Source organism: Dreissena polymorpha, chromosome 4, assembly GCF_020536995.1.
Source record: "Dreissena polymorpha isolate Duluth1 chromosome 4, UMN_Dpol_1.0, whole genome shotgun sequence".
NCBI lineage: Eukaryota > Metazoa > Mollusca > Bivalvia > Myida > Dreissenidae > Dreissena > Dreissena polymorpha.
Window position 1 is genome coordinate 1,074,555 of NC_068358.1, and position 27,652 is coordinate 1,102,206.

The 27,652-nt window shown below is 33.7% G+C and overlaps 1 protein-coding gene and 1 long non-coding RNA gene across 7 annotated transcripts; one reads left to right on the plus strand and one right to left on the minus strand.

The window, feature by feature from the left end:
• Positions 1 to 1,566: 1,566 nt before the first annotated feature.
• LOC127876214 (uncharacterized) lies at positions 1,567 to 8,674 on the minus strand. Its single transcript, XR_008047731.1, has 4 exons — positions 8,581 to 8,674; positions 6,455 to 6,688; positions 5,072 to 5,099; positions 1,567 to 2,499 (listed from the first exon to the last, which is right to left on the minus strand). It is a non-coding gene; the product is annotated as an uncharacterized LOC127876214 (long non-coding RNA).
• LOC127876186 (golgin subfamily A member 6-like protein 22) lies at positions 8,653 to 27,499 on the plus strand. Of its 6 annotated transcripts, none has more exons than XM_052421211.1 (21): positions 8,659 to 8,811; positions 8,935 to 9,004; positions 11,961 to 12,211; positions 12,658 to 12,749; positions 13,075 to 13,156; positions 15,275 to 15,430; positions 16,322 to 16,468; positions 17,004 to 17,150; positions 17,672 to 17,827; positions 18,017 to 18,163; positions 18,523 to 18,678; positions 18,838 to 18,984; positions 19,694 to 19,831; positions 20,817 to 20,963; positions 21,193 to 21,348; positions 21,487 to 21,633; positions 23,809 to 23,891; positions 24,590 to 24,761; positions 25,083 to 25,163; positions 25,483 to 25,569; positions 25,896 to 27,499. In XM_052421211.1, exons 3-21 carry the CDS (start codon positions 12,101 to 12,103, stop codon positions 26,430 to 26,432), a joined length of 2,889 nt encoding a protein of 962 aa, XP_052277171.1. In that variant the 5' UTR covers positions 8,659 to 8,811; positions 8,935 to 9,004; positions 11,961 to 12,100; the 3' UTR covers positions 26,433 to 27,499. The 6 variants fall into 6 exon arrangements, with proteins under 6 accessions (XP_052277173.1, XP_052277168.1, XP_052277171.1 ...); XM_052421210.1 differs by having other exon boundaries at positions 12,080 to 12,211; XM_052421213.1 differs by having other exon boundaries at positions 8,653 to 9,004; positions 12,080 to 12,211; positions 18,023 to 18,163.
• Positions 27,500 to 27,652: the final 153 nt, after the last annotated feature.

Sequence of the window (27,652 nt, forward strand, 5' to 3'; positions counted from 1 at the left end):
CTTCTACTAAAATATGCAAGCTACATTGTACACATGCATTCAGATATCAACAAGAAATATCTTTAAAAAAGATATACGGCGTTCATTGTGGTTGGAGTTGTTGAAAGGTGAAGAGTTCAATGAATGAGATCAAAGATAGCGAATGTCTTTTTCTATGCAGTTCTTAGCTGCATTACACGCAGTACGGGAGTTTTCGAGGCTTATTTTACATTATTACATATTGCTGGCCATTAACCTATAGATACAAATCAGAAAACCAAAAGAAGAATGGAAGTGAAATTAAAACATATGAGTCAACTGGCCACGCGCTTAGTATCCGTACATATTTTAAATATTTATACGCGCGTTCTTTGAACAAATCTGTTTTAGTGGTTTGTCCGGAATTGCTATTCGATTCAATTATTAACACTATCGAGAATCATCGCGCTCGTGCTTAATACATTAGTCAAAATGGTGGAATAATTCTTGTTAAATTAATCAAAAATAATATTTATAATGGTATTGTTGAAAACACATTAAGAATCTATTATAAACATACCATAATTATACCGCTGAATATCTTCATTTAACCTAATTCACGCGATAGCTTCTATATTATATCACGATTATTTTACTGGCCGCGAACTGACCCTGATACCTTGCAGGTTAGAATGCAATGCATTAAAGTGAGGCCACGCTTCCACTGCTGGAACGACGGCTTGTTTAAAACGTAATACTTTTACATGTTTAATGTTCAATTTCGAAAACAATTTAAAATGAGTTTGCCTAAACGAATATCAGGATAGGGAAAAACGGCAACGGTTGAGAAACTAACATTTTGGCTACAATTGAGAAAACAAGCAAATTCGTTGAATTGATATCCCCCGCCAATATGCTTCTGGACACAAAAGTGTTATATTTGACACTCAAAAAAGCATTTTTTTAAGATACAAAGGGCCATAACGTTATTATCCGATGGTGTACAATGCCATTTGGCGTGCATCATCCTCTTATCCATATATATACTCATACCAAGTTTCAGTGAAATCAGCAAAAGCACTTCCAAGATTTGGCTCCAGACACACACAACATGCATTTTATCAAGATACAAAGGGCCATAACTCTGTTATTAACAGATGGTGTACAATGCCATTTGGCGTGAATCATCCTTTTATCCATATATATATACTCATACCAAGTTTCAATGAAATCCGCCAAAGCACTTCCAAGACATGGCTTCGGACGGATGGACGGACGGACAAATGGAAAGACGGACGGACAACGCCAAAACAATATCCCTCCGCCTATGGCGGGGAATAATAATTGTTTGGCTATGGTTGAGAAACTAACATTTTGGCTATGGCTGGGAAACTAACGTGTTGTCTATGGTTGAGAAACTAACGTTTTGGATATGGTTGAGACAGTAACATTTTGCCTATGGTTGAGAAACTAAACATTTTGGCTATGGTAGAGAAACTAACAGTTTGAAAAGGGTTCAAACAAAAAAATTTGGTCATGACTTAAATTCTAAAATTTTGGCTATGCTTTAACAATTAACATTATGGCTATGTTTGTCCCATTACGGTGTTATTTATCATTAAATCCTGAAATACTTCTCCTGATGTTCATCAATGAAATTTACCAGCAATCATTAAAAATAACCAACCTTAGAACTTATTTTGTTTTAACTTAACAAGTTCTTTTCTATCAAACCACTGTAAACACACGAAAAAAAGCAAGTCGCAGATTTAACTTTAAGACAAGTGCATTATCAGGCCTACTTGCCCTGCAGGGCAAGTGGCTCTTGGTTTATTTGTAAAAACTGATGGTAAAAATTTGACCTGCTTTTGGAAAAACCGGGCTTAGTGCATGTGTGTTAGGTTTTGTCCCAGATTAGCCTTTGCAGTCCGCACAGGCTGATCAGGAACAACAGCTTCACCTATACTGGATTGTCATTTAAAAGAGACTTACTTAAAACTAACAAGAGATGTGTTTGTCAGAAACACAATGCCCCCTACTGCGCCGCTTTGAAGACATATATTTGACCTTTGACATTGAAGGATGACCTTTACCTTTCACCACTCAGATTGTGCAGATCCATGAGATACACGTGCATGCCAAATATCAAGTTGCTATCTTCTATATTGCAATAGTTATGGGCAATGTAAAAGTTTTCGCACCGACGCACATACTGACGGACTGACGGACAGTTCAACTGCTATATGCCACCCTACCGGGGGCATAAAAATTCAATAAAACTGGGAAGTGTCGTCCCTGATTAGCCTGTGCGGACTGCAAAGGCTCATCTGGGACGATACTTACGCACATGCATTAAGCCCTATTTTCCCAGAACACTGCTCATTTGATCGTCAAGGTTTACCATACCCCTGTAGCTGCTGTGATGGCTTGACATCCACTGTGGGTGCTCGTTTTGGCTTCATAATGTAGGAAATGGTCTCCGAGAGCAGTCGTGGCCTTTTGGTGGGCGTTGGGTCATCCATCATACCTAACACTCTCTTCCTGAAAACAACACAATCAGAACCTGGGATGAAGCTAGAGCTTTGTCACAGACTTGACAAATACCCCCACATGCCGCATTGACGCAAAATATTGTGCATGTTGTCTGCACAAAAAACAGCGGACGCCATGCTCAATGTTTAAAACGCACTGAGTGACCCCGTGACCTAGCTTTTGACCCGGCATGGCACATGTTTGAACTTGACCTACACATCATCTAGATACAACTTCTGACCAAGTGTAGTGAAGATCGGATGAAAACTACTTGAATTAGAGAGCTGACACCATGCTGAATGTGTAAAACGCAATAAGTGACCCAGTGACCTTGTTTTTTATCTTGCATGGCCCATATTCAAACTTGGCCTTAAGATCATCTTGATAAAACTTCTGACCAAGTTTGGTGAAGATCGGATGAAAACTACTTGAATTAGAGAACGGACACAATGCTCAAGGTTTAAAACGCACTAAGTGACCCCGTGACTTAGTTTTTGACCCGGCATGACCCATATTTGAACTTGACCTAGACATCATCTAGATATAACATCTGACCAAGTTTAGTGAAGATCAGATGAAAACAACTTGAATAAAAAAGCGGACACTTAATACGGACCGACAGACAGACCAACCGACAGACAAGCTCACTCCTATATACCCTGCTAAACTTCGTTTGTGGGGGTATAACAAGAAATTTCATATAAACCTGAGCAACCTTGCAAGGATGTTCGCAGGCTCTATGTGATATATATAGGATCTTGCACGAGTTGTCATATCATAACATATTTTATTAAACGAGTTCAGGAATTTTGTTAGTAAGCGAGCCTTTGGCGAGCTTTCTAACAAATTTCCTAGACGAGTTTAATAAAATATGGTATGATATGACAACGAGTGTCAGATCTTGTTTATCACATGCTTTTAAATGAACAAATTAAATAAATATTTACGCAAACATTATGATAAATCTCGAATATTGTTTACATTTCCTGACGTCATTTGGAATGCCTCGGCTTTTACAAAGCAAAATAACAAAATGCGATTGGTCAATAAATGAAAACTCAGCCAATAAAAACGCTTAAAAATGTTGTATTACACATGTGTAATAAAAAAAAATGTTATGGTTATATTACATTGAAAACAGGGTATAGCATGTGATAGATAGATAGATAGATAGATAGATAGATAGATAGATAGATAGATAGATACATAGATACATAGATACATAGATAAGATTTATTTTGAGTCGGCAAGACATAAATAGACAAAATAAGCCATTAAGGCTTTTGAACCGACTATATAAACATGTGTATAAATGTAACAAGTATAAAACAGCTACAATATGGAAATAAAATATAGCAAAATTAAGTTAATAGATATGATATGCATGCTAATAAGTTAATGAAATCACATTATTACATTCTAATAGTTTTGATACTATTTAAAGAAATATTGTGCAGGAGGCCGCTGATCTTGATCTATAAGTAGATCATAAAAATATAAAAATAAAAAACTGCCGTAAAAAAATGTGAGTTTAAAGACTAAGAAGAAACCAAACACAAAATGAGCTAAGAAAGTGGGTAAACACGAGGAATCCAATTGAAACAGATTCGAATTGAACTGGTCAGCAGCTTCCTCACAAATAAAAGGTTGCAAGTACACATAAGCAAATATAAAACTGACAAGCACAGCACGTACACATAAGCACATAAAAAACTGACAAGTACACATAAGCATATACAAACTGACAAGCACAGCAAGTACATATAAGCACATATAAAACTGACAAGCACAGCAAGTACATATAAGCACATAAAAAAACTGACAAGTACACATAAGCATATACAAACTGACAAGCACAGCAAGTACATATAAGCACATATAAAACTGACAAGCACAGCAAGTATATATAAGCCCATATAAAAACTGACAATCACAGCAGACCGAAGGTAGTTATAGATTTAAGGTAAAAGCAGATTTCATGCTAAACAAAATAATAGTGAAAACTGTTCATGGTAAAAATGTTCATGGACTGGCATCAAGCACATAAAGACTGACAAGCAAGGCAAGCTTTGGGTCGTATAAGAATTTAAGTAAACAGATTACGTAACAAATAAAAAAATAGTAATGGAAAGTGAATAATGTTAATTTGACTGTCACCGGTGTCATGCAACTGGCTCTAAACATACAACATTAATGCGTACATGTATACACATAGACGGGTACACAAATAGGCCTAAGCATTTCAGCACAAACAACAAGCAGTACAGAATATTTATAGACAATAGTAATCAACAGGGTAATGTTGAAACATGCGATACAAAAAGCACAAAAAGAGCGCGAAAAGCACAAAATAAGCACAATAAACATGTAAAAGAAGGGCACAGAAACTAGAAACTACTTATTTTGCAGTATGCTGTACCTGTGCTGTGGCCCTGTCCCAGGAACAAGAAGAACATTTCCAGACATTTCCATTCCTAGACTGAATAAGATTTTTGAATTGATTATAATTTATGTTGGCTCTGAAATTCTTCTGGGAGGGAATTCCACAGCACAGGGGCAGCATACCTGAAAGACTGCTTACCATAGGTTGAAGTTTTTACTCTAGGAATCTGTAAAATGTTTGAATATCTAAAAATTTTTGACGACTTTCTTTTTACAACTAAGTTAGTTAGTACTACTGCATGTGATAAAAATAATTAGTATTTATCCATATTAAGTAACATTAAATGATAAAATATAATGTTGCTGTCTTGTTTCATTATTACATAACATTATTATTATTACACTCATAATCCTACTGAAAAATAAGAGACTAAAGGTCCTAAGTCCCTTCCATAAGAACCAAAGGGATTATACTATTTATAAGACAGAAAAAAAACTTGCGGAATTCCGTTATATAACATTGTAAATTTATGTGTACATCATGTTATTAAATATATTGTAACAACTTTATTCTGTGTTTGAGCTATTTCCCTCAAAGGGGTTTTACTCACAAAGGCCAGACACTTCCTTTGTGAAACTGGGCAATAGTTTGACTAAAAACAGTATAGTATCTGACTGAAAATGATGTTGTTGAATAAAAATGTATTCGTATCAATTTTTGGGGAAGGTATGATATGCTAGATGTTGTCTTTTGTAAATAATGCACACGTATTACTTTTTAGTACTTAAATGAAAGAAAACTTATAAATTGCAATGTAATTGTAAATAATACTAAATATTGTGACAGATTTAAGAATTCATGGCACAAATGATTAGTATTGATATGCGTTGCATATATCTTTTGTGTAGGAGACATTGGTTTTGGTATTTTATTGTAAGTCACACTTATAACCAACATTTGTAACTCAACCACGCAGCAAAAATCATGCAACAGTCAATTAAATGTATATTATTACTGAATACCAATGAAAAGTACACAAATATGAAACAGTGAAATTAGCCATTAATTAGGAAAGCCCGGTTAAAGATTAACTATAGCAACACAGTAGCTATGTATTCACTGATTCAAAAAATGTAAAGGTTGTTTACGTCGCGAAAAAGTGGCAACAACTTTTTTTAACTCAGTGAAACCCCTGGAGATTACAGCTAGCAGTTTTTTTTTTCTTGATTTGGGGGAAGGGTCTGGCCTTCAATTTTGGGGAAAAAATACCGACAAAACTGAAAAAGAGGAAGTAAGCTTGAAAATTGGGGAAAATTGAACATTTTGTTTTAATTCTTTAACGGAAAGGGGACTTTCTTTTGGGGGAAGGGGCCTAGAAAATGTCCTTGCTAAAGAAGGAAAAAAACTGAAAAAGCCCTGACAAGAGTCCAACATTGCATAACCATACGTTGATGTATCCAATTTACCTCTTCTCTTAAAGTAATAAGCATAAATCATGTAAAATACTATTATTTTTAAACAATTATGATAATGTATGACAATGACTTGATCTTAAACAGTGCAAAACAGGTGTAAGAGTACCTGGTAAAACTATGACTAGTTTTCGGACTATTCAGGGTGTTTTTACTCCCAAATGATGTAAGCAGTCCTGACTTCTGGCCTGTTTCTGGCATTATTGTCACTCCAACCTCCGCCTTAGAATTGAAGTTGACTGAAATTTAACTCTTTCAGTGCTGGAACCGAGTTTTGAAGGCCTTTGCAAACAAAACGTGGCATCTCATCAGGATCCAAACTGTTTGCTATTCTTATAGTATTCTTTGAAAAAAATTGAAGAAAATGCTAATGTTAGAAATTCAGCAGACGACATTTTAACAGACGACAAATTTCCCAGCATGCAAAGGATTTATTAAAAATGTAACATTCATACTTATATAGGTAGTAAATCATGGTCAGAAGTTTCAAAAGAGGTTCAAATCCAAAAATTCAAAAGCTATTTTTGTTAAAATATATTACTGTTTTATTATGTTGTGCCCATACCCAAACATGCTTTTTTTCACTTTCATTTTGTTCTTTCACTTTAAGTTCCTCTCCTTTTTAAGTCTGACAAAATTATTTATAAATTTATTTGAAAAAAGAATTATTCCTTAACGTCAGTATTAGTTTAAATATTACTTAAGTCAGTGTATTAATTTATTTGTCAACATTGAACAATTAGAAAACACCAAAGAGTGATTCTTTATTCCGTAACAATCACAATGTCCGCCATTTCCAGTGTTAAAACTCAAGAGTTCTGATTCAAATAGGAGTGCTGATTGTTTAATATATGTTAACTGAATGTGTTGATAAAAAAGGTATACAATCACACTAAACAGATAAATATTATTTGTAATGCCCCCCTTCGAAGAAGAGGGGGTATATTGTTTTGCACAAGTCGGTCCGTCGGTCCGTCCGTCCACCGAATGGTTTCCGGATGATAACTCAATAACGCTTACGCCTAGGATCATGAAACTTCATAGGTACATTGATCATGACTTGCAGATGACCACTTTTGATTTTCAGGTCACTAGGTCAAAGGTCAAGGTCACGGTGACTCGAACCAGTAAAATGGTTTCCAGATGATAACTCAAGAACACTTACGCCTTGGATCATGAAACTTCATAGGTACATTGATCATAATGCGCAGATGACCCCAATTGATTTTCAGGTCACTAGGTCAAAGGTCAAGGTCACGGTGACTTGACACATTAAATGGTTTCTGGATGATAACTCAAGAAGGATTACGCCTAGGATCATGAAACTTCACATGTACTTTGATCATGACTGGCAGATGACCCCTATTGATTTTCAGGTCACTAGGTCAAAGGTCACAGTGATAAAAAACGTATTCACACAATGGCTGCTACTACAACTGACAGCCCATATGGGGTCATGCATGTTTTTTAACTTAAAATTTCTATTAAATATAAAAACCAGCTGTTAAATAATGCTACGTATGCGTAAAGTTTAATTCACAGTAATTTGTTTACCTGCGAGTCCTGCGTCATGTATTCACAAAAACCTCTGGGGATGCTGAGTTTCGGTCCCGAACATGCATTGAAATTTCTCAAAAAATAATATCTTTAATATTTGGACTTATTCTTTCAATTCGGGGACTTATAGATTTGCACGTTACCGAGTCCCAGGACTCGGATGAGACAATTTGTATAAATATCACTGAATTCATCATTTGTAACTGTGACAAGCTCTTGATACATGCCCTCTTTGCCTTCACAATTGATCATGTGCACAACATTAGCACCGAGATAAAGCATTATCTGGTGCACTTACAAATGATGACACTCACCTGACTTACATGAAGAATAGACAATTCAAACTTTCGATAATTAATATCATAGCATATACGTTTGGTATTATGACAATATTAAAATTTGGGGAGTGTGTTCAGCAATGCAGATGGCTAAAATTTGATTTGCTTGTTAAACAAGATAGACTTTGGTCGAAACAGTGGACTTGTACCTTAGAATATTTACAACTCTGTATCTTAAAGCTGGGTGTTATTGTAAGGCAAAGCTGTTATTGTGCAGTGTTAAGTTGTGTTATAGTGAATTAATTTAATTTAGTCATTTGAGTTTTAATCGATAGCTCGCGTCCTATTCCTTTAAAACAAGGAAGCGTGATAAATAATGCATGCATATGCAACCACTTACCCCTAAAAACTTATTCCAATACAATCAGAATGATAAGTATTTTTCATTTATTTACATTTATTAAAACGTCGTTGTTGTTGATTGGATATTTCTGTGCCTGGCTCTGTCAGTGTAATTCACTGGTAAGCCGGGTTCAAGAGCGATGGCTACTTTCGTTTTTAAGTAAATCAAATTTAGACTTAAAACAGTTGTTGCAAAGAAAATATTAACTTTTGGAATTAGTTTTTAGGTGTAAGTGGTTGCATATGCATGCATAATGTGACATGCCTCGTTGTTTGAAAGGAATAGGACGCGAGCTATCGATTAAAACTCAAAAATATTGTGTGAACGTCTGTCCCACATTTATTCTTGTAGACCGTTTGGTTCGAAATATTGCGTGGTTATCGACCGACTGTGAGTGAACGGCTGGACGGATTTCTTTGAGGTAAACTTTTTTTGAAAGGTTGTCCAATTGCCCATAAGAGGACCAAGGGATGCTTTGGATTATTTTTTTTTTGTTGAAATCTTTGCGGCCCGCGAAGAAAGGCCTATGAAAACTTTAGTTAATGACCTTGTTATGATTTTAATATCAGAGGGTGGGGATTTTTTTTTCGCTTTTTTTTTCATTTTTTCTCTCATTAAACATGATTTTATATATTTATTTGAATATACTATCCAGGGTACGTTACTTCCACCTGTGTTCATTCGTGGTTAGCCGCTGAAAGGTCAGGTAAGGTCAAAAGTGACGTTAAACAGCTACACCGAAAAACCCGACACAATAAGGGAAAGTCGCACCATATAAAACGCATAATCCAAAAAAGGTACAAAGCACATTCAATTGATTAAGTTAATGTAAAAAAGCAAATAGTGTTAAACAAATCATCGTTATGACAATAACAATTAAGTACTTCTAGGTTTTAAATCAATATTGCTAAATGAAGGACATTTATCGTACGTGTAGAGCTATTCACGGAAAACAAGGCCTCGCGTTTTCTGAAAACGCTTAATTAGATTTATTAAGGAAGTTTTACCGACTGTTAAAGGCAGTCTTTATTTTGCAGCTGCATGTTTCATAGTGTAGTAGATATCAGTTGGAAAACCGCCGTAAGTATATTTTATGATTTTATCAGATAACGTGGACGTTGAAATTTAGCTTTAGTGACAGCGCTATTTGCAGTAATCAATGATTATAATTTATTGTATACTCACTTGTTAAATATAATTTTACTACGGTGGCAAATATGAGACAAATGCTTAATTGTATGTATATGTTAACCTCCGGGGGGGGGGGGGGTAACTCCCTATATACGGGTATATAGGGGTGTGTTTTTCGACTAAAATTATCGATATGGGTATGGTTTTGAACATCTAAGTATAGATATGGGTATGGAAATCAGAAAATTTGCTTGTATATAAATGCATATAGATTTGCATGTATCAGTATCACAAAGGGTATGATACATTACATTATTGTATATAAATGGGTATAACAAGTTTTATAACATTGTATGATACATACATGTATATGAAATTTACACATAAGCATGAAATAGCAAATTCAATAAGTATACTGTATTGATATGATAGAGATTAAAATTCTATTATGAATAATGTTCACTTTATCAAATTCTAGTATTGAAATGGGTCAAGTTTATCAAAATTATTGTATTGAAATAGGTCCACTTTCTCAATGGTGTCGTATACAAATGGGTCTGCCTTTTCAAAAATCTTGTATGAAAATGGGTCTGATTTATCAGAGTTCCGGTATAAAAATGGGTCACATTTCGGACGTCTCAGCGGGACACCCCTACCCAAAAATTTGGGAAGTTACCCCCCCCCCCCCGGGGGGTAACCTCGACTTAGCAACTCGTTCCATGAGTTATAAACGTGTCCCCATGATTAAATTGTGGGGGACTCAGTAAGTCGTGGTAATGAGGATGTAAGTCGTTGTTACGATATTGTGTAGCCGTGGGAACGACGTAGTAACTGGTGGGACCGAGACAACTTACTCGTGGTAACGAAAAAATAAACCATCTAAATACATGCTGTTTATTCGTTGATCAAAATTGCCGATGCATGAAAGGCTAACATTATTTCGGAAAATATAAATAGGATGGATTTTGGAAAATGCTTTTCAGAGAGTGTTAATCAATCAATACGAATACAGGCTATATGAAAAACATTTTCCAAAATCCATCCTATTTATATTGTACGAAATTATGTTAGCCTTTCGTTTGTACCAGAGGTTAGTCTTTTCGAACACAAGAGTAAGTTATGTCGTCCTCTTAACTTTGTAAGTCTTTGGTACGATTTACTTACCTTTGAGAACCAGTTGCTTAGTCGTTGTATATTGCAACGTCCAATAATGAATAGTGATTCATGAATCATGATCAGTCTTATTTTGAACGAATTTTTATTGTTGTTATACAAATTCAAACAACGGAACAAAACGTGCCACTCTGTTGTCTACGCCAGTGTTTTATCCCTCGTTTAGTTTTCGACGTGCAAATTTATTAAGGACTAAAAGAGGGGTTTCCTATTTTATATAACATTGTAATCTATTTCAAACGGCAGGTACCCTTGGGATGAGCAGGATAATAAATGTTATAAGTGTCAAATACATATAAACTGTCTTTTATTTATGATAAGTAACCGATTGCCAAACGGTGTGACACAAACTCACATATGCGCAACACCAACATACACACACACCTGGATAAAACAGGTGTGACTGCCTTTTAACGGTTTACGAAAAGCATGTATTTTGAATCAATTTTGTTGGCAAGATAAGGTTCTTTATAAACGACTGAAGTGTGATTATAATGTGAAATGTAACGATAAATGTATATTAGGGGTATATAGCGGCATTAACAGTTTTTAAACATACTTCTTCACAGGAAAGACGCATTCAAATATAAGTATGTCAAACAGCGAGCGTTTGTAAAATGCTTTTGTTAGCATATACATCAACACTATCGGGGGTGTTTGATTATCATTAAAAAGTTGTTTTTTTAAACACAGTGATCGTGTCTTCCGTGTGGTAGAAGAATGTTCAACCTGTGTTTATTAAACCTGAGATTACGTACAGGCATAGTTTGATAAACATAACAGAAGAGAGTTTTATATTGCCAATATAAGTGGTACCTATCAGTTTCAGTTGAATGGTTTAGCAATTATATTATTGGTTGTTGAAGCTCATTCAACACATATATTCTAAAGTTTGGGTTGCGAATGTGACGCAACATAAGTTTTAACTTTAAGGTTAACGAAAAATACACAAAAAGTGTTCGATGCTATGATTTTTTGATTATGTGCTAGAATGCAATAAATGTATGGCCCCTTATGAATCAAACGTGTTTGTCTTTAATCCCATCTGGATCATTATCCTACATATGATATAGGCGGTCTGCCAATCTAAGCAGAGGCCAGACATTTTGTGTATGCCATACGCAGTTTTTCTGTGTGCAACATATGCAAAGGGATAAACGACTATTTGATAATAAGAACATGTGCTGTTCAGTTTAAACCATAAAGATACAATATGACGTCACAAGCGGATGATGCGGCGTTATCCGATGAACCACCCATGCATCACATAATTTCCGGTGAAGAGGAGATTGCCCGTCTGGCCTGCCGATTCGAAGAGCAACAGGTAGTGCTACTCGGGTACCGGAGATGCATATATAAATATGAGCATAAATAATTAAATACATGTATTAACGAAATACAAGTTTAATGTCGGTCTAATACAACGTAAGTAAAGAGACTCCAGCTAAAAGTCATATTTGTTTTTAAACAACATAAGTATAATTTCCATTCAAAAGCATGCATTCATAAATTGAAAGTACTAATTGTAAGCGCACATTTTAATAAAAAACAGCACAGAAGAAAGCGATTCAAAAAATGTCTATTATTTGATGTGAACGTCGCAATTCCTGTTTAACGTTTTACAATACTTAAAACACACGAATAAACAATTATCACACAATGTAGCTCCCAATTAAAATAGTGTTAAACACAATTTCATTAAATTGAATACCGAATGTACTATTTAAAAGCGCATTAATTCATTTCACTTTTTATATCTGTATGTTTCAGAACCAAATTGTATGTGAAAATGAAGTAAATACCAAGCCAATACTTGCTGAAAATGAGCAGCTAAAAGAAGAAAATGCTGCATTGAACTCAAGGTCAGATGAAGTGAAGTAACTATGTTTGGCATGAACGTAGCTACCCGTGATATTGTTATGTTATTTATAACCAAGGAGCATTTAAATATTTGTCGGTTCTGTAAACTTAATGTAAATGTTGATGCGTCTTTTTTGTTTACTATTTACACGTTACATCAGTTTTTGTTCGTGTATATAAGCGAATTTACGTTGATATTTAAGCTTACCAATGTTTCGATGGTTTTCTGTTTGTATTTGAAATTAACACTATATGTCCACTAACTACTAGAATCAAGTATCTTGTGTTACTTATGCTGACATTTCAAAGATAATTTTAACGAAACAGCGGACAAGAGACTGTGTACAACGAGTTTACCCGTGTTGAAAATGAACTTGAACTGGTAAAAGACGAACTCATCCAAAAAGAGGTGAGTCAGTATTACTTCTTTTTGACTAATACATGTTAACCCAATTTAAGATTCTCTATAGTTTATTCTTTATCAAAAGATGACTTGCGTCTAATAAAATGTGCTTCCTGCGACTTAAAGTCAATAACACTTATCAAAGAAATCAATACCATTAACACGTACAGACTATTGAACTATCAATCTCTTGCACGACGGTTACATTACATTACCTCTGTGTGGCGTTCGACATTGTGTACACACCGGTCTTACTGACCTGTGTACTAACGCGAAAGCAATTGTGGGTAGCACTTCTTTTACGAGTGAAAAGTGAAAGCGAAAGTAGGTCATGTACTCGTGCTTCTGATAATCGCTATCAGTCCTAATAGAGATTCAAAATCACATTTAAACATTATTCAATAACATTTCTTTAAACAACATTCCGTTTTAAACACACACTAAACACGATTTTTCTTTCATTATTAACATTTTCATTCCTACGCAGAACTACTTAGGCGGAAGCATAATTCCTCAAACCAGGAGAATGTGATGCGTCTTAGTATAGAGGTGACAATAACGTAGTAACGTCACCATCTATGTATAGAATTATGCGTTCTATGTATAGATGCTGACGTCACTACGTTTATTGCCATGATCATTCCAAGCGTTCATCATAGAGGTTATAGTATACTAAACAATCTCTTGCACGACGGTTACATTGCATTCACTGCATTCAAGAAAACCATCTCATACCATGATATCTTATATCAGTCTTAATTCATTATTATAAAATTGGAATGGTTTTTTGATGTCAAGAAACCTACATACATACATACGTCGAAGCAATGCCTAACATCACTCAATAAAAATTATGCTCAATTGTTAACATTTGTGAAGTGTGCGGAATTATTCCGCGTGCGTAAATGGACAAAAAATAGGAGATACATTAATACTACCAAGTTTTTGCCGGATAAATCGTAAATTTAAATTATTATTTTTTTAATTCAATGCATGCGATCTTAAATATTCAATCAAATATACATTGAAAGCGTTTGTTCGGTTTTACCCAAATTATAGGCAAAATGGCAAGCTGAGCATTTCGCAGAGTTGTATGTGAGAGCAAGGAACGACAACTCTGGGTGGAGATTGTTGAACTATATCATCTAAATTTGTTAATCAACGAACAATATTTCTACAAATAAGAACTTCAGAAATCATATACATACATTATTGTAATTAGTTGATGGGTAAAGTTATTGCTACCTTTCTACGCTCTTGTGCACTTAATGTTAGTTCGATATAGATCTCAAAGCGTTTCAGTATACATGTACATGTATATCCGTTTCGGCATCAGTCCATTGGCTCTTGTCCAGGCTATTACTAAATATTTTTTAAGGTAATATAAAAACACAATGTTTCCACAAAAGAAAATCTTGCGGCGGCAGTGCAAGATGTATATCCTCAGTTGTAATATCCTCAATGAGGAGGTTAAATGTCAGATGAAAAATACTGCCGCTTCTCCGAGAAGACATGTTGAATGTCGTTCATAAAACTCATGTACCAAGTTAAAATATAGGGGCCACGTTTAGAGTTCAATCGACGTGTCCGGACTGTAACGTAATTCTTTATCAATTAATATAACTTGCACATATGTTCGTCATTTTTTGGCGACATGAAGTACCAATGTCGTTTGCTGAAAGGTGGTGGTCAATCTTTGAAGCAACGGCCAATTAGGGCATGATAGTGATTATGAATACCTCTAGTTAAAAATGTTTCATATTGTTTAAAATTTAGCTAATACAAATGTTTAGTAGTTGTGGAATCGCGCTCAAGTTCTAACACAACGGTCAATTTCAAAGTACTCCGTCAATAGTTAGATTAATCGTTATTCCTGAGGTAGTGTTTATGCGTATTGCGCTAGGTTAAATGTCAGTGCTTAAAACAATGGGCATGATGAAGCTGGTGTAAACGGCAAGTTTAACAAAAATCTGCCAGTTTCAAAGTATTATATCTCACATGCTCACCATGGTATTCTTGACAACGAGCTTGATAAACAACAAGAATATACACCTGCTCATGTTGAAATTGATTTAGTACAAATTTGCGAACATGTTGTTTTTATATTGATGGTGAATGATACAGGGGTCTAAGATTCAACGGATTCCTGAGCTAGAAGAAGAAAAAGAAAATTTCATAAAATACCTGGAAAAGGTCAAACAGATGTACGAAGAACAGAATAACCATCTGACAGAAATACAAGAAGAAAAAAGTAAATTAGACGAACATATTACTAAACAGGTATAACGTATTTTCGTATATATATGTAACAATATCAAATATAGAAAAGGGTTTTTATGGTAGACATTTAGTCGTGAAGCAGAAATACTATACACTAGTTATTCACTTGTTTGTAAATTAAAAAATAGAATAATTTACTAAAATGATAAAAGGCTTCTACCTATGTTGTCACTGTTCAAAATTAAGTCAGTAAATTTGCATTAACAAGAAAAAGAAGAAATACATATTGAAATACGAAAATAAAGAGCATCCTTTAAAGAAAATACTGATAGGCTAAGAACACTTACAAAGGACAACGCGACTCTTGAAGTAACTGCCTCTGATCACGTAAAGAACACATCAATTATTCATGTATTCGATACATTAAAACAGAAACAACGTACTTTTTTTTCTCATGTCATTGCAAACAAAAAAGAGTAATACACATATGGGTAACAGATCCATACGAACATGCCTGGGTGGTATAGAAGTGCAAATACTATATTAATAGTAGTGCAAACCGTCCTTTTATCAACTGCACATACGTAATTTTCATATAGTTATTTAAAAAATTTGGGTGATAATACTGAAAATGTAAATTCAGCATTCGTAAATTAACTTCTTATGACGATCGAAACAAAAGCATGATATCGTGTGTTAACAACTAGCCGACGCTGTTGGTGCAACATACATATATTAATATGAATATCTAAAGGAAAATACATAATTTCAAACGATTGGTTGATTATTTCTTTCATCTAAGTAAGAGAGGACGGGTTTAATTTGTAATCGTGAATAGTATACATTCAATTATCACCCAAAATAACAGTTTCAAACCGTTTATATGACAAAAACGCACTCATATTGTTTTGCATACCATAACATAAAATAATACTCAGCTAATTTTAACAGAAAGAGCGGATTCTTGCGTTGGAAGAGGAGCGGGATGCTTTCCACTCACAGGTTGAACAACTACAAACAACAACAGCAAAACAGGATGAGAGACTAAAGTCATTGATGAACGACAATTATAAACTTGAGGCAAATATGTCGGCACAGGTATTCTGAGTGCACATATCAAATTATGCCATACGAATAAAAAACGAAAACGACTTATTATTATCAATAAAGATCTATCTTTATTGTTTTGATAATAAAAATATCAATAATAAGATTCGTTGGAAGCCATTACCTCTTCATTTAAATATTTACATCGGAATGAATACATCCTCATTCAACTTTTAAAGGAACTCGTTTACGTATGTTCCGTTCTTAAAAGTTTGTCACCAAATGACTAACTTGATTTAACGAAAATGTTAGCATCACTGGTATATTAACCGGGATTGTCTTCACTTAAATGCTATCGCCTTAAGATGTCGACAGTTACATCGTATCATAGGTTTGTTTAGATTAGCGATGTGTTGATGAAACTTTAACAACAGACCGTACATTTGACATTTGTCAGTTTTTTTAAATGATAAATAATGTCGTAAGCGGGATTATTTACAACATAAATTTGTTGTTAATGATATGCATGCAAAACATATTTTAAATCTAAATGGGTATTTATTGTTTAATTGTATCAATATTTTAGCTTATGCAAATACAATCATCTGACGAAGAGATACAAAACTTGCGCACAGAATTGGAAAGTGTGCACAAAACAGTTCAAATCCAGGCGGACGAGATTTCCCAATTAAACAATGACAACTCTCTTCTGGTGGAAAAATATTTAAATCAGGTTTAATGTTTAAACTAAAATTGTATTTCGATAATATTTTGACAATTATAAAGATATTTCAACTTTTTAAAATTTGATATGTCGGTAGGTCTAATTGACTATAAGTGCAGTACTTAAACTCATATTACTTGTTTGCTTGCCCAAGTAAAGGTTCGTGTCGAAATTGTGTAAAAGGCCTATCTGGAATAAAATATGAGATATCAATATGAATCTTAATTGGTAGGAAACATTCTTGAAACCAGTTCTTAAAGGTAAACTTCTAATATCGTCTGACAAAATAGCATGCGTGCCGGAAGGGAGTGGATATATTTCACAGGCGCCATTAGCAGTTCTACTTATAAAACACTGTGTACAAGGACTGTTTATTACAATCTTTCTAGCATGAAGGTATATATGATGAAGGAAGTATACATCTAATAGACACACGTTTAGCATTTTAAGCGTTTGTAAGTGATAACAAAACAAAAAATAAATAAATATGGAAGTTTGAATATTTTATGTATTTATTCGAACTCTCATAGGAACTGAAACTTGAGGAAATGATCGAATTGGAAGAAGAACGGAAGACTTTGCTTATCAATTTGGAAGATTTAAGGATAAAGTATGAAGAGCAAAGTGAAAAGATGTCAATATTTCGGAAGAAAAGCATCACATTGGATGAACTTGTCGCTACCCAGGTTTGTTTACCTCATTTCGCGTCCAATAAAACATTCACAAGCGTTTAGGTGTTTATTGCTTTATAATTTACCAAAAATGATTTTTACATACATACTGCAATGTATTCTATACAAACACGAACCATTTTATTACACAGTATTCCTTCGTTTGGATGTTTACGTTCGTTTAAAAATAGTTTTTTAATTAAGCGACAGGAGTTGAATTCGTCAGAAAAGGAGAAGGAAGCCCTCAGTAAGGAATTAGAAAAGATTGAAACAACAAACAAAAAACTGAATGACAGTCTCCGAGAATTAACGAAAGACAAAGAGGAGACGGAGAGAATAGTTTCCATTGAGGTAGAGACGATAATATATATATTTGTTAAGATTTGTTTTGAAAAATTCGCATCACAATTATGACACAGTGGTGCAATGCTGAAAATGGCGACTTGATATATATTTATGATGTGTGTTTTGCATTTCTATATAGTATAGACAAAGTTCGAATAGTGCAGATCATAGGTTAGTCACATTTTGTATATAACAAAAGGTTATACTTACGAACGCCCTGTTCTTGCAACCATTGACTTACATTATTGGGACCCTGTTGTTTAAGTTGATTCATGTTTAATTTCCAACACAATAGATAGGTAAATATTAGGGTATTCGTAGCACTTCGTTGTTGGTATGTTAATTAGTTTTTTATTATATGATAGACATCAGTGGATCAACAGATTCATATGATCGAGGAAGAGAAGCAAAAACTCCATTCAGAACAAGACATGACGCAAGAGAAGAACGTAGAGCTTAATAATAAAATTAAAGGTATTAAGCAAGAAAAAGACGCCCTAGAAAAACGAGTCTTCAACCAGGTAAGGTAGATTAGGGATCATCAAAGACAATAATTGTTTCGTTGTTCTAAGATTATTTTTGTGATTTTTTTTAATACAAAATAAAGTATGGAGAACATATTAAGGTCATATTTTATTTGAGAGTTTAAGCTGCTGAAAGATTATGTTCATTGTTTTAAGAGACAGCAACTAGATTCGTTTGAAAAAGAGAGGCAAAAGATGCGAGCACAGTTACAAACGATTAAGTCCACATCAGAAGATCAAAGAAACCAGCTACAAATATTAATGAAAGAAAAATATAATCTACATGAATCGTTTGATAGCAAGGTCAGACACACGAATATTTACAATTTTACTTTTGATAACAGGTATTTTTTTAACTTTGGTTTATTTTGTTTCAGAGTCATTTGCATTACTATTTATCGGTTGAACTTTTAAGGAACAAAGGTTACTAATACTTGTAGATCATTTGACGAACTCGAATTATCTTGATTTATACTATACAATGAATCATGTGGAACGATATAAACCATTAATTTTGCGTTAACATGAGATTTTCAACACGAATAGCGTTTGCTGGCATAATTTCATAATATGACCCATTGCATATAAATGCATTTCAATGCCGGCTACAATTCTCTACTTTATACCATTTTTTACATTGTATGGCAACAGTGACATTCGATATCCATTAAAATTACACTTTAAGAAACTCGAATTTGGCCAGTTTTTTAATAGATTTCCTGTATCAGATTAAATCATAACACAAAATACTGTCGAGATATGTATTACCTAATGTTGATTGTGAAGTAAAAACTCTTTTTTGTTTATATTGAATGTTACATATCGTGCGTATATTGTTTTTAACAATCGATATTTGTGAACCGTTTATATTGTACGATCAACATGGCCTGTTTTTATGCAACGCTAACTTTTAAAGCGCCAACTGATAACTTTATCAAATATGTTCTTTCAACATAAATTCCCACCCTAGTCGGCAAAACAATGATTTAAATGCATATATGTTTCGAAACAGATGCTTGCTTTTGAGAAAGAGCAAAACAGACTTCAAAATGAATTGGAGCAGCTTAATAAGAAGAAAGATTTACAGGAAGAAGAACTTCGAGCAAGTGCGGATGAAAAATATACCTTGGAAAATATTATTGCCACCCTGGTAAAGGTTATGAATACTTAATCCGTGTCAATATTAAATGAAATGTAAACAGAATGTATAAATCTTGTAATACAATTACCGATACAAACGTTTCCATTACATGCAAAGCATCGTGGATGTGTTTAACCTGCAATGAACACTTCTGAACTTAATAAACAGCTCATAATTATTGTTAACATGAACATTTTTTCATATATGACAAATCGAAAACTGATATTTTTTATAATTCACAACATGTTTAACGCAACAAAATATTGAGTTTTCTATTATAATGTTCACGTCGCTCTATTATACTAACCTCATAGAATTTTGAGTTATCAATATTGCACCTCATATTTACATAGGGTACATATGGCACATATACACTTGGAGACTTTTCTAACGCAATACTTTTTAAACTTTAATATCTCAGTACTGAGTTAAGATTTTGATTCAAAAATTGCTAGACAATCGGGCGCTTTTGCATGTTGAGTAGGTGTGGTTTCATATTTTTGCACGTGGAAATGGTTTAACTTGATATGATAAAAAAAAAAAAAATTTGAATTTCTTAATTTAAGGTGGTTTGATACACCAGGAAGACATAAAATAAATTTATAAATCAAAACGTCTCGTATAAAAAATTCAGGTGCGTAATCGTCATGCGGCAGGCTACCTTCCCCACTTGTTAAAAATATATACTGATTTCTGAGATATTTAAGTTTGTAAAATATTGCGTTAGAAAAGTCATTATGTGCAGAGTGAAAAAGTCAATATTTCGGAAGAAAAGCATCACATTAGATGAACTTGTTGCTTCCCATGTTTGTTTATTGGATTCCGCATCCAATAAAACATTCACATGCGTAAAGGTTTTAATTGCTTTAAAATTGACAACAAATGACATTTACATAAATACTTCAATACATTCTATACAAACACGAACAATGTAATTAAAAGTATTCCTTCGTTTGGATTTGTACGAAAGTTTAAAAATAGTTTTTTAATTAAGCGCCAGGAGTTGATTTCGTCAGAAAAGGAGAAGGAAGCCCTCGGTAAAGAATTAGAAAAGATTGAAACAACAAACAAAAAACTGAATGACCGTCTCCGAGAATTAACGAACGACAAACAGGAGTTGGAGAGAAAAGTTTCCATTGAGGTAGAGGCGATAATATATTTACGTTTATATTTATTTTTAGAAACACGTAATAATAACAAAAGGTTATATTTACGAATACCATGTTCTTGCAACCATTGACCTACATTATTGGGATCCCGTTGTTTATATTGATTCATGTTATTTTTCAGCACAATAGATAGGTAAACATGTATGTATTCGTTACACTTCGTTGTTGTTATGTAAATTCGTTTTTTGTGTTATATAATAGACATCAGTGGATCAACAGGTTATTGTCATCGAAGAAGAAAATCGAAAACTCCAGTCAGAACAAGACATGACGCGACAGATGAACAAAGAGCTTAATATTGAAATTGAAGGTATACGGCAAGAAAAAGACGCCCTAGAAAAACAAGTTTTCGACCAGGTACGGTCGATTGATGATGCTCAGGGAAAATAATGGTTTCGTTGTTTTACAATTATTTAAGTGATTTTTTTTAATACCAAAGAAATTATGGAGAACATATTAAGGTGATTTTTTATTTTCATTTCATTTGTTATTAAGAGACAGCAACTAGATTCGTTTGAAAAAGAGAGGAAACAGATGCGTGCACAGTTACAAACAATCGAGTCCACATCCGAAGAACAAAGAAACCAATTACAAGAATTAATGAAAGAAAAACATAATCAGCATGAATCGTTTGAGACCAAGGTCAGACACCAGGAAAATATTTACAATTTTATTTTATGATAACATTTAATATTTTCTCTTTGGTTTATTTTGTTTAAGATTCATTTGCATTAACAAATATCGGTTTAACTTTTTAAATGGTTACTAACAGATCATTTGACTCGAATTATCTTGATTTATACTATACAAAGAATCATATGGAACTATATAAAACATTAATTTTGCGTTAACATGAGATTGTCAACACGAATAACGTTTGTTGGCATTATTTGATAGTAAGACCCATCGCGTTTAAATGCATTTCAAAGCCGGCCACCATACTTTACCTTAAACCTTTCTTCACATTGTATGGCAACAGTGACACTCGATACCCACTAAAAAACTTTAGTTGGCCAGTTTTTTAATAAAATTCCTGTTTTAGATTTAAACATAATTCAGCGTACTGTCGAGAAAACATATCACTTAATGTTGATTGTGAAGGTAAAACTCTATTTAGTTTCTTTGAATTGTACATGTCGTGCATATATATTTTTAACAGTTGATATGTGTGAGCCGTTTATATTATACGATCAGCATGACCTGTTTCTATGCTACGCTAACTTTTAAAGCGCCGACTGATAACTTTATCAAATATGTTTTTGCAACATAAATTCACACCCTAGTCGGTTAAGCAATTATTTAAATGCGTATATGTGGCGAAACAGATGCTTGCTTTAGAGAAAGAGCACAACAGACTTCAAAATGAATTGGAGCAGCTAAATAAGAAGAAAGATTTTTAGGAAGAACAACTTCGATTAAGACTTATAGACCTGAAGACTTTTCTAACGCAACCTTTTTTAAACTTCAATATCTCAGTACTGAGTTAAGATTTTGATTCAAAATTGCACATGTAATTATTTGACTATTCTGTGAAAAAAGATTACGATAAAATCATTCATCTTAGACAATCGGGCGCTTTTGCACGTTGGTTATGCGTGGTTTCATCTTTTTGCACGGGGAAATGGATAAACGCGATATGATTATAATTGTATTTCAATTTCTTCATTAACGGTGGGTTGATACAGCAGGAAAACAAACAAAAAAAATTAAAATCAAAATATCTCGTATAAAAATTCAGGAGCGCAACCGCGCAATTTTAATGTTGCAGGCTACCTTCCCTCTTGTTAAAGCATCCGATCGTCACAGATGAATGATTTATGGTTTGCTTGCACATACTTTAGACTAATGATAACATATTCACTTTTAAATCCAAATACTTACTAATTACTGAGATATATAAGTTTGAAAATTTTTGCGTATGAGAAGTCATGAAATGTAGTACACAGCTATTTAATTCCAATTTCTTATCAATTTCATCATTCTAGATGAGTTTTTTTCCCCAGCAAAACAATATAAATTTAAAAAACAATATGGCTCGTATAAATATTGAGAAGCGCAATCTTGCAATCCGGTCAGTTTGTAAGTTAATGCGTTTTACTTTTCACATTATTATTTTACGTTGTACGATTTTGAGAATTTTACTTTTGAAGTGATTTTTAGATCGGCTGTTTTCGGAGAAAACCCGAGGTATTGTCATAGCCAGCTCGTCTGCCGTCCGCGTCGTGCTAAAACCTTGACATTTGGCTCTAAAATCAAAGTACTTCCACCTACAACTTTGAAACTTCATATGTAGATGCACCTTGATGAGTTCTACACGCCACACCCATTTCTGGGTCACTATGTAAAAGGTCAATGTCACTGTGACCTCTAAAAAAAAAATTCTTACAAGCTTAAATTTATTCAAAACTGCACCCGCAGCCGAGCATTGGCACCCGTTATTCGGTGCTCTTGTTTTAAATTTGTTATGTTAGATATATTAATGTTGATCAATTTCAATTCTATTTACATTAAGTATTAGATCTTTTTTGAATACGTCTGAGTTGAAATTTAAACAAAATCCGTTCTGAAATAAGGGAGCTATATTGATTTGATTACGTGTTGCAATAGAAAAGTCTCAAAGTGCATATTTTGCCAGAAAAGCGAAAACATATAGGTGTACCTACTATTTAGTCATGTTTCGTAGATCGCGTAAACGCAAAATTTTACTTGTTACGAACCATTTTTGGAGACATTCCATGGATTTCCTTCTTATCAAATTTAGAATGTTTGTTTTAATTTACCCTAATAACAACTTCTTCTAAATTATTTATTTTACAGGAGCAGCAAATAAAAGAAAAAGATTTGCACTATACCGAAACCTATGCACACGAAAATGAACAACTCAGAAATGAATTGTCATCGTGAGTGTTTTTTTTCAATTTGTGTCTAGGCTTTTATGATTGTATATATAGAAGTAATGTCTGTGAAGAAAATATATCAGGAGGCAAAACCTGCCAACTGCCAGTTTTATTTATAAAAGGCAAATTGACGCTCACTCAATAAATTACAGTGCAATGTATACCATAAGACACATTAAACTCACAACATCGCATTCGCATGTTAAATGTAAAGCATTTGAATAAAATAGGTTTAGACGAATATGAAACTTAACCTTTCATAAATCGCAAACTTAACATGTGTCAATAAACTCTAACCTAAAATCAATATGATTTAAATAGAACAGTTATAAAATCGAATCATTGGTCGTGCTATCTAATGGTTCTTTCTTTGTAAAACAACAATTTTACATAGTAAGCATACCTTGTTTTATCATATTTGCGGTGTTTGCCCGAAACAAATGTACAATGCGAAAATGCGTATATATTTTTTATCAATTTAATGAGCTATTTTCATGGTCCTGTTTTGTAAAATAATAAAATTTGTGAGAGTGAGAGTGTCGCTTTTTAATATTATCCAAACGAAAATGGGCATGGTTTTGTGTATGCCTATAGTAACATATACACTAATATTCAAAGCCCCGATACGTGTTTTGGTCATTGTTTTGTGTGATGAACTTCTGTTAAATATGTAACATTGCATCTGTGGGTATCCTACACAGAGTTTTGAAGGACGAGGCGCGCTTGAGCACGTATCTTGATCCCAGAGCCATCGCTGAACTGTACAAGAACCTTTATATAAACGTTTGGTCTCGCACTTTTGAAACAGCCAAAAACCTGACATTCGCTGGAAACGTGAAAAACGCTGTCATTAAAATTATAGAGTGTGTTGAGGTAAATATTTAATATATGTATCTTAAAATATAGCTGTACTGTTGTGTATTATATATTATTCTTGTATAGTTCATCAGAATTCATTTTGAAGCATCATTCGTTAGAAAACAGGTTCATAATTAATTTGCTTGAAGGTTCTTTTCTTCAGAATAGTTTTTATTCACACAGATTAGAGCAATGGGTGATATGCTATTTCTTTCTATCACAAAAATACAAAAACACACCGCGAAATAACCACTAGTATATAAAATAATTATTGTATGGTAGCAAATTACAACTGCGTCTTTGTGTTAAACAATACGTTCCTGTAATTACTTTCAGATGGTCAATACATTTTGTAAAACAGAGTGTGGAGAAATAAAGCGGCATTTTAAAGAAATGCTCGAAGGAGAAACAGCTGATGTAAGAATGCTACACTCCAGTCTTGATTTGTTACATGTTTATCACATGAAAACACAATATTTTATTAAATAACACATTTCTCTTATCTAATTATTAACATCCGTATTGTATCCCTTTGCGAAGTAAGCATCTTGAGCCATATTTGCATTGTACGTATCAAACCAAACTTTAAATCTAAAGGGCTATATTTGTTGATGACAAAATATTAACGAATTAGATTAATCTATGGAAGTTTTGAAATATATAATTATTTTATTAGACAATATTATAGCTTCAAAAAATTAATATTTATTTCGTTATTTATCGATTAATTTCTCAGTTAAAAGCGGACGTTTTCGACGAGGCACGAATTATTCAAATGATAACTTCTGGTACATCGGAACTCGCCTTAGGTTTGCTTGTTCAGGTAAAAGCATATGATTACAACGCTTACAATAAGCTGACGTCACATCATTAAGTATAATACGCTTTAAATAGTTAATTACGCTGGAGTACACAAGCTTAATGCTGAAGACTTTTCATATTCAACATTCCAAAACAATATTTTGATAGGAAACGCATTGGTGAAAAGAAACATACAACTTAATTATGTGTGTTTGGAAACAACAAATACAATTTACGGGGTTAATTTGTCCTTAAGGCTACTTGTGTTCGCACGCTGCCACGTGATTACCAAACAATCAGATAGTTATTATAATTTTATATTTACACATATATAATACAACATTTTAGGTATTCATGAAAACATTAAATCCTGGTTTTCAACTACAAAAGCTTGCATATGCATCTCCTGTATTCGTCCGAGAGTGTATTCGAATCTTTTGGCTGCTGAACGTGCAATGGCCACAAATCGAGACACACACGATTAAAGGTGGAGATTTTAATAGAAACGTATATGAGGCGTTTACCGAGGAGGGTAACAAAGTCGAGTATGTTGTATGGCCTGCCCTCATCTACGACGAAACCGTGCTAGCAAAAGGGGTTGCCAAATGTTACCAGTCGGCAATTCTCACACAAGCCACTAGTCTTCCTCCAATAGATGTTTACCAGGAAACTTCAGACAAAGAAGAGGGTTGTTCCTCTGATGAAGATGGATTGGAAGGAAATATGCCACGATATGAAGTGTTAAACGCAGCTCTAGCCGGTCTTTCGTTCACTTCAGGAGTTCAATACAACGTTTATACGGAGGAAGAACCAAACGACACCAATGGGGGGCAAAACGGTTGTAGTATGTTGCCAGCAGTCGACAATTTCTTTACAACGACATAACAAACAATTGCAGATCCGGTGCGCGCATTTGCATCTCATTTACAAACCAAAATGGTTGAAACTGATAACAGAGAGTCGGTAAATGATATTGTATGCATTGTTTAAGCATTATGCGCAGCACGATGCGTATGTAACATACAAACGTGTGGACATTCATTCGATATGTTTTTATTAATATATTTTTAATTTGCATTTTGTTACGAGTGTGCTATCACAAATTCATGCCGTCTTACTAAACAATATTTGAGTGTGTGTGTTTTTTCATTCCAAATAATTTGCTTTTTTAATCATTTGTTTGTGCATTTTATACTTTTGTTTATGTATTTCCATATTGATAATTAATGAGTGATTTTCTCGTGTACGTATATATGTTAATTAGTCATGTTATTCGTGTAATTCAGGACATTTGATGATGAATACAATAATGCACATTACGCATTCAACAATTTTTTGAGGCTTAAAGAGATGTCCATCAACTAATGGTCCCAACAAGTAATCATATGAATTACAACATACACGCAATATGTAAAAATAAGAACAAAAACTTGAAAATTACAGATAGCCTATACACTATTTTCAAAGTGTGTACACATATCGTATAACGTTCACGTCTTATAAAGTGCCAACATCGCATGTATTTATTTAAAGTATGCTATAAAACAGAAGTTGCATGTTGTAATACGAAAATACATACATAATTATTGATAATTTTCTGTGTTTCACAAGAAAGATGTGATGAATTATCCCTTACTCTCACAGTATAGGTCCTCCCCATAGTATTGTGCCTTTAAATATAACGAAAAACCTTCAAGAAGTGCTGGAAAGTTAATGATTTTTCAGAAGTTGTCATTTAATTGATAATTATCCATGTCTATGATCACGATCATTCTTATTATTTACGAAGTTCATTGGTAAGTAAGTCATCTTTATTTTAGGGTGATGCTATGATATGTAATTACGCAACACACAATTATGCTAGTTTGTATATGGTTTAATAGTAGCTTTATCAAATGTTTTATATGCCGCTTACTTTTGAATAAGACATAAAAATATTTAAAGAACAACATGAGCAAGAGTTTCGTTTTTCTACTTTGTTTAGAACAAGCAAACACGCATAATAATAAAAATCATAGCAACCAATCAGAAGGACCGATTCTATGAGACAATTGTGTAAATAATAAATAAATATGAAATAGATAACTACAGGGAGCCAAGTCTAG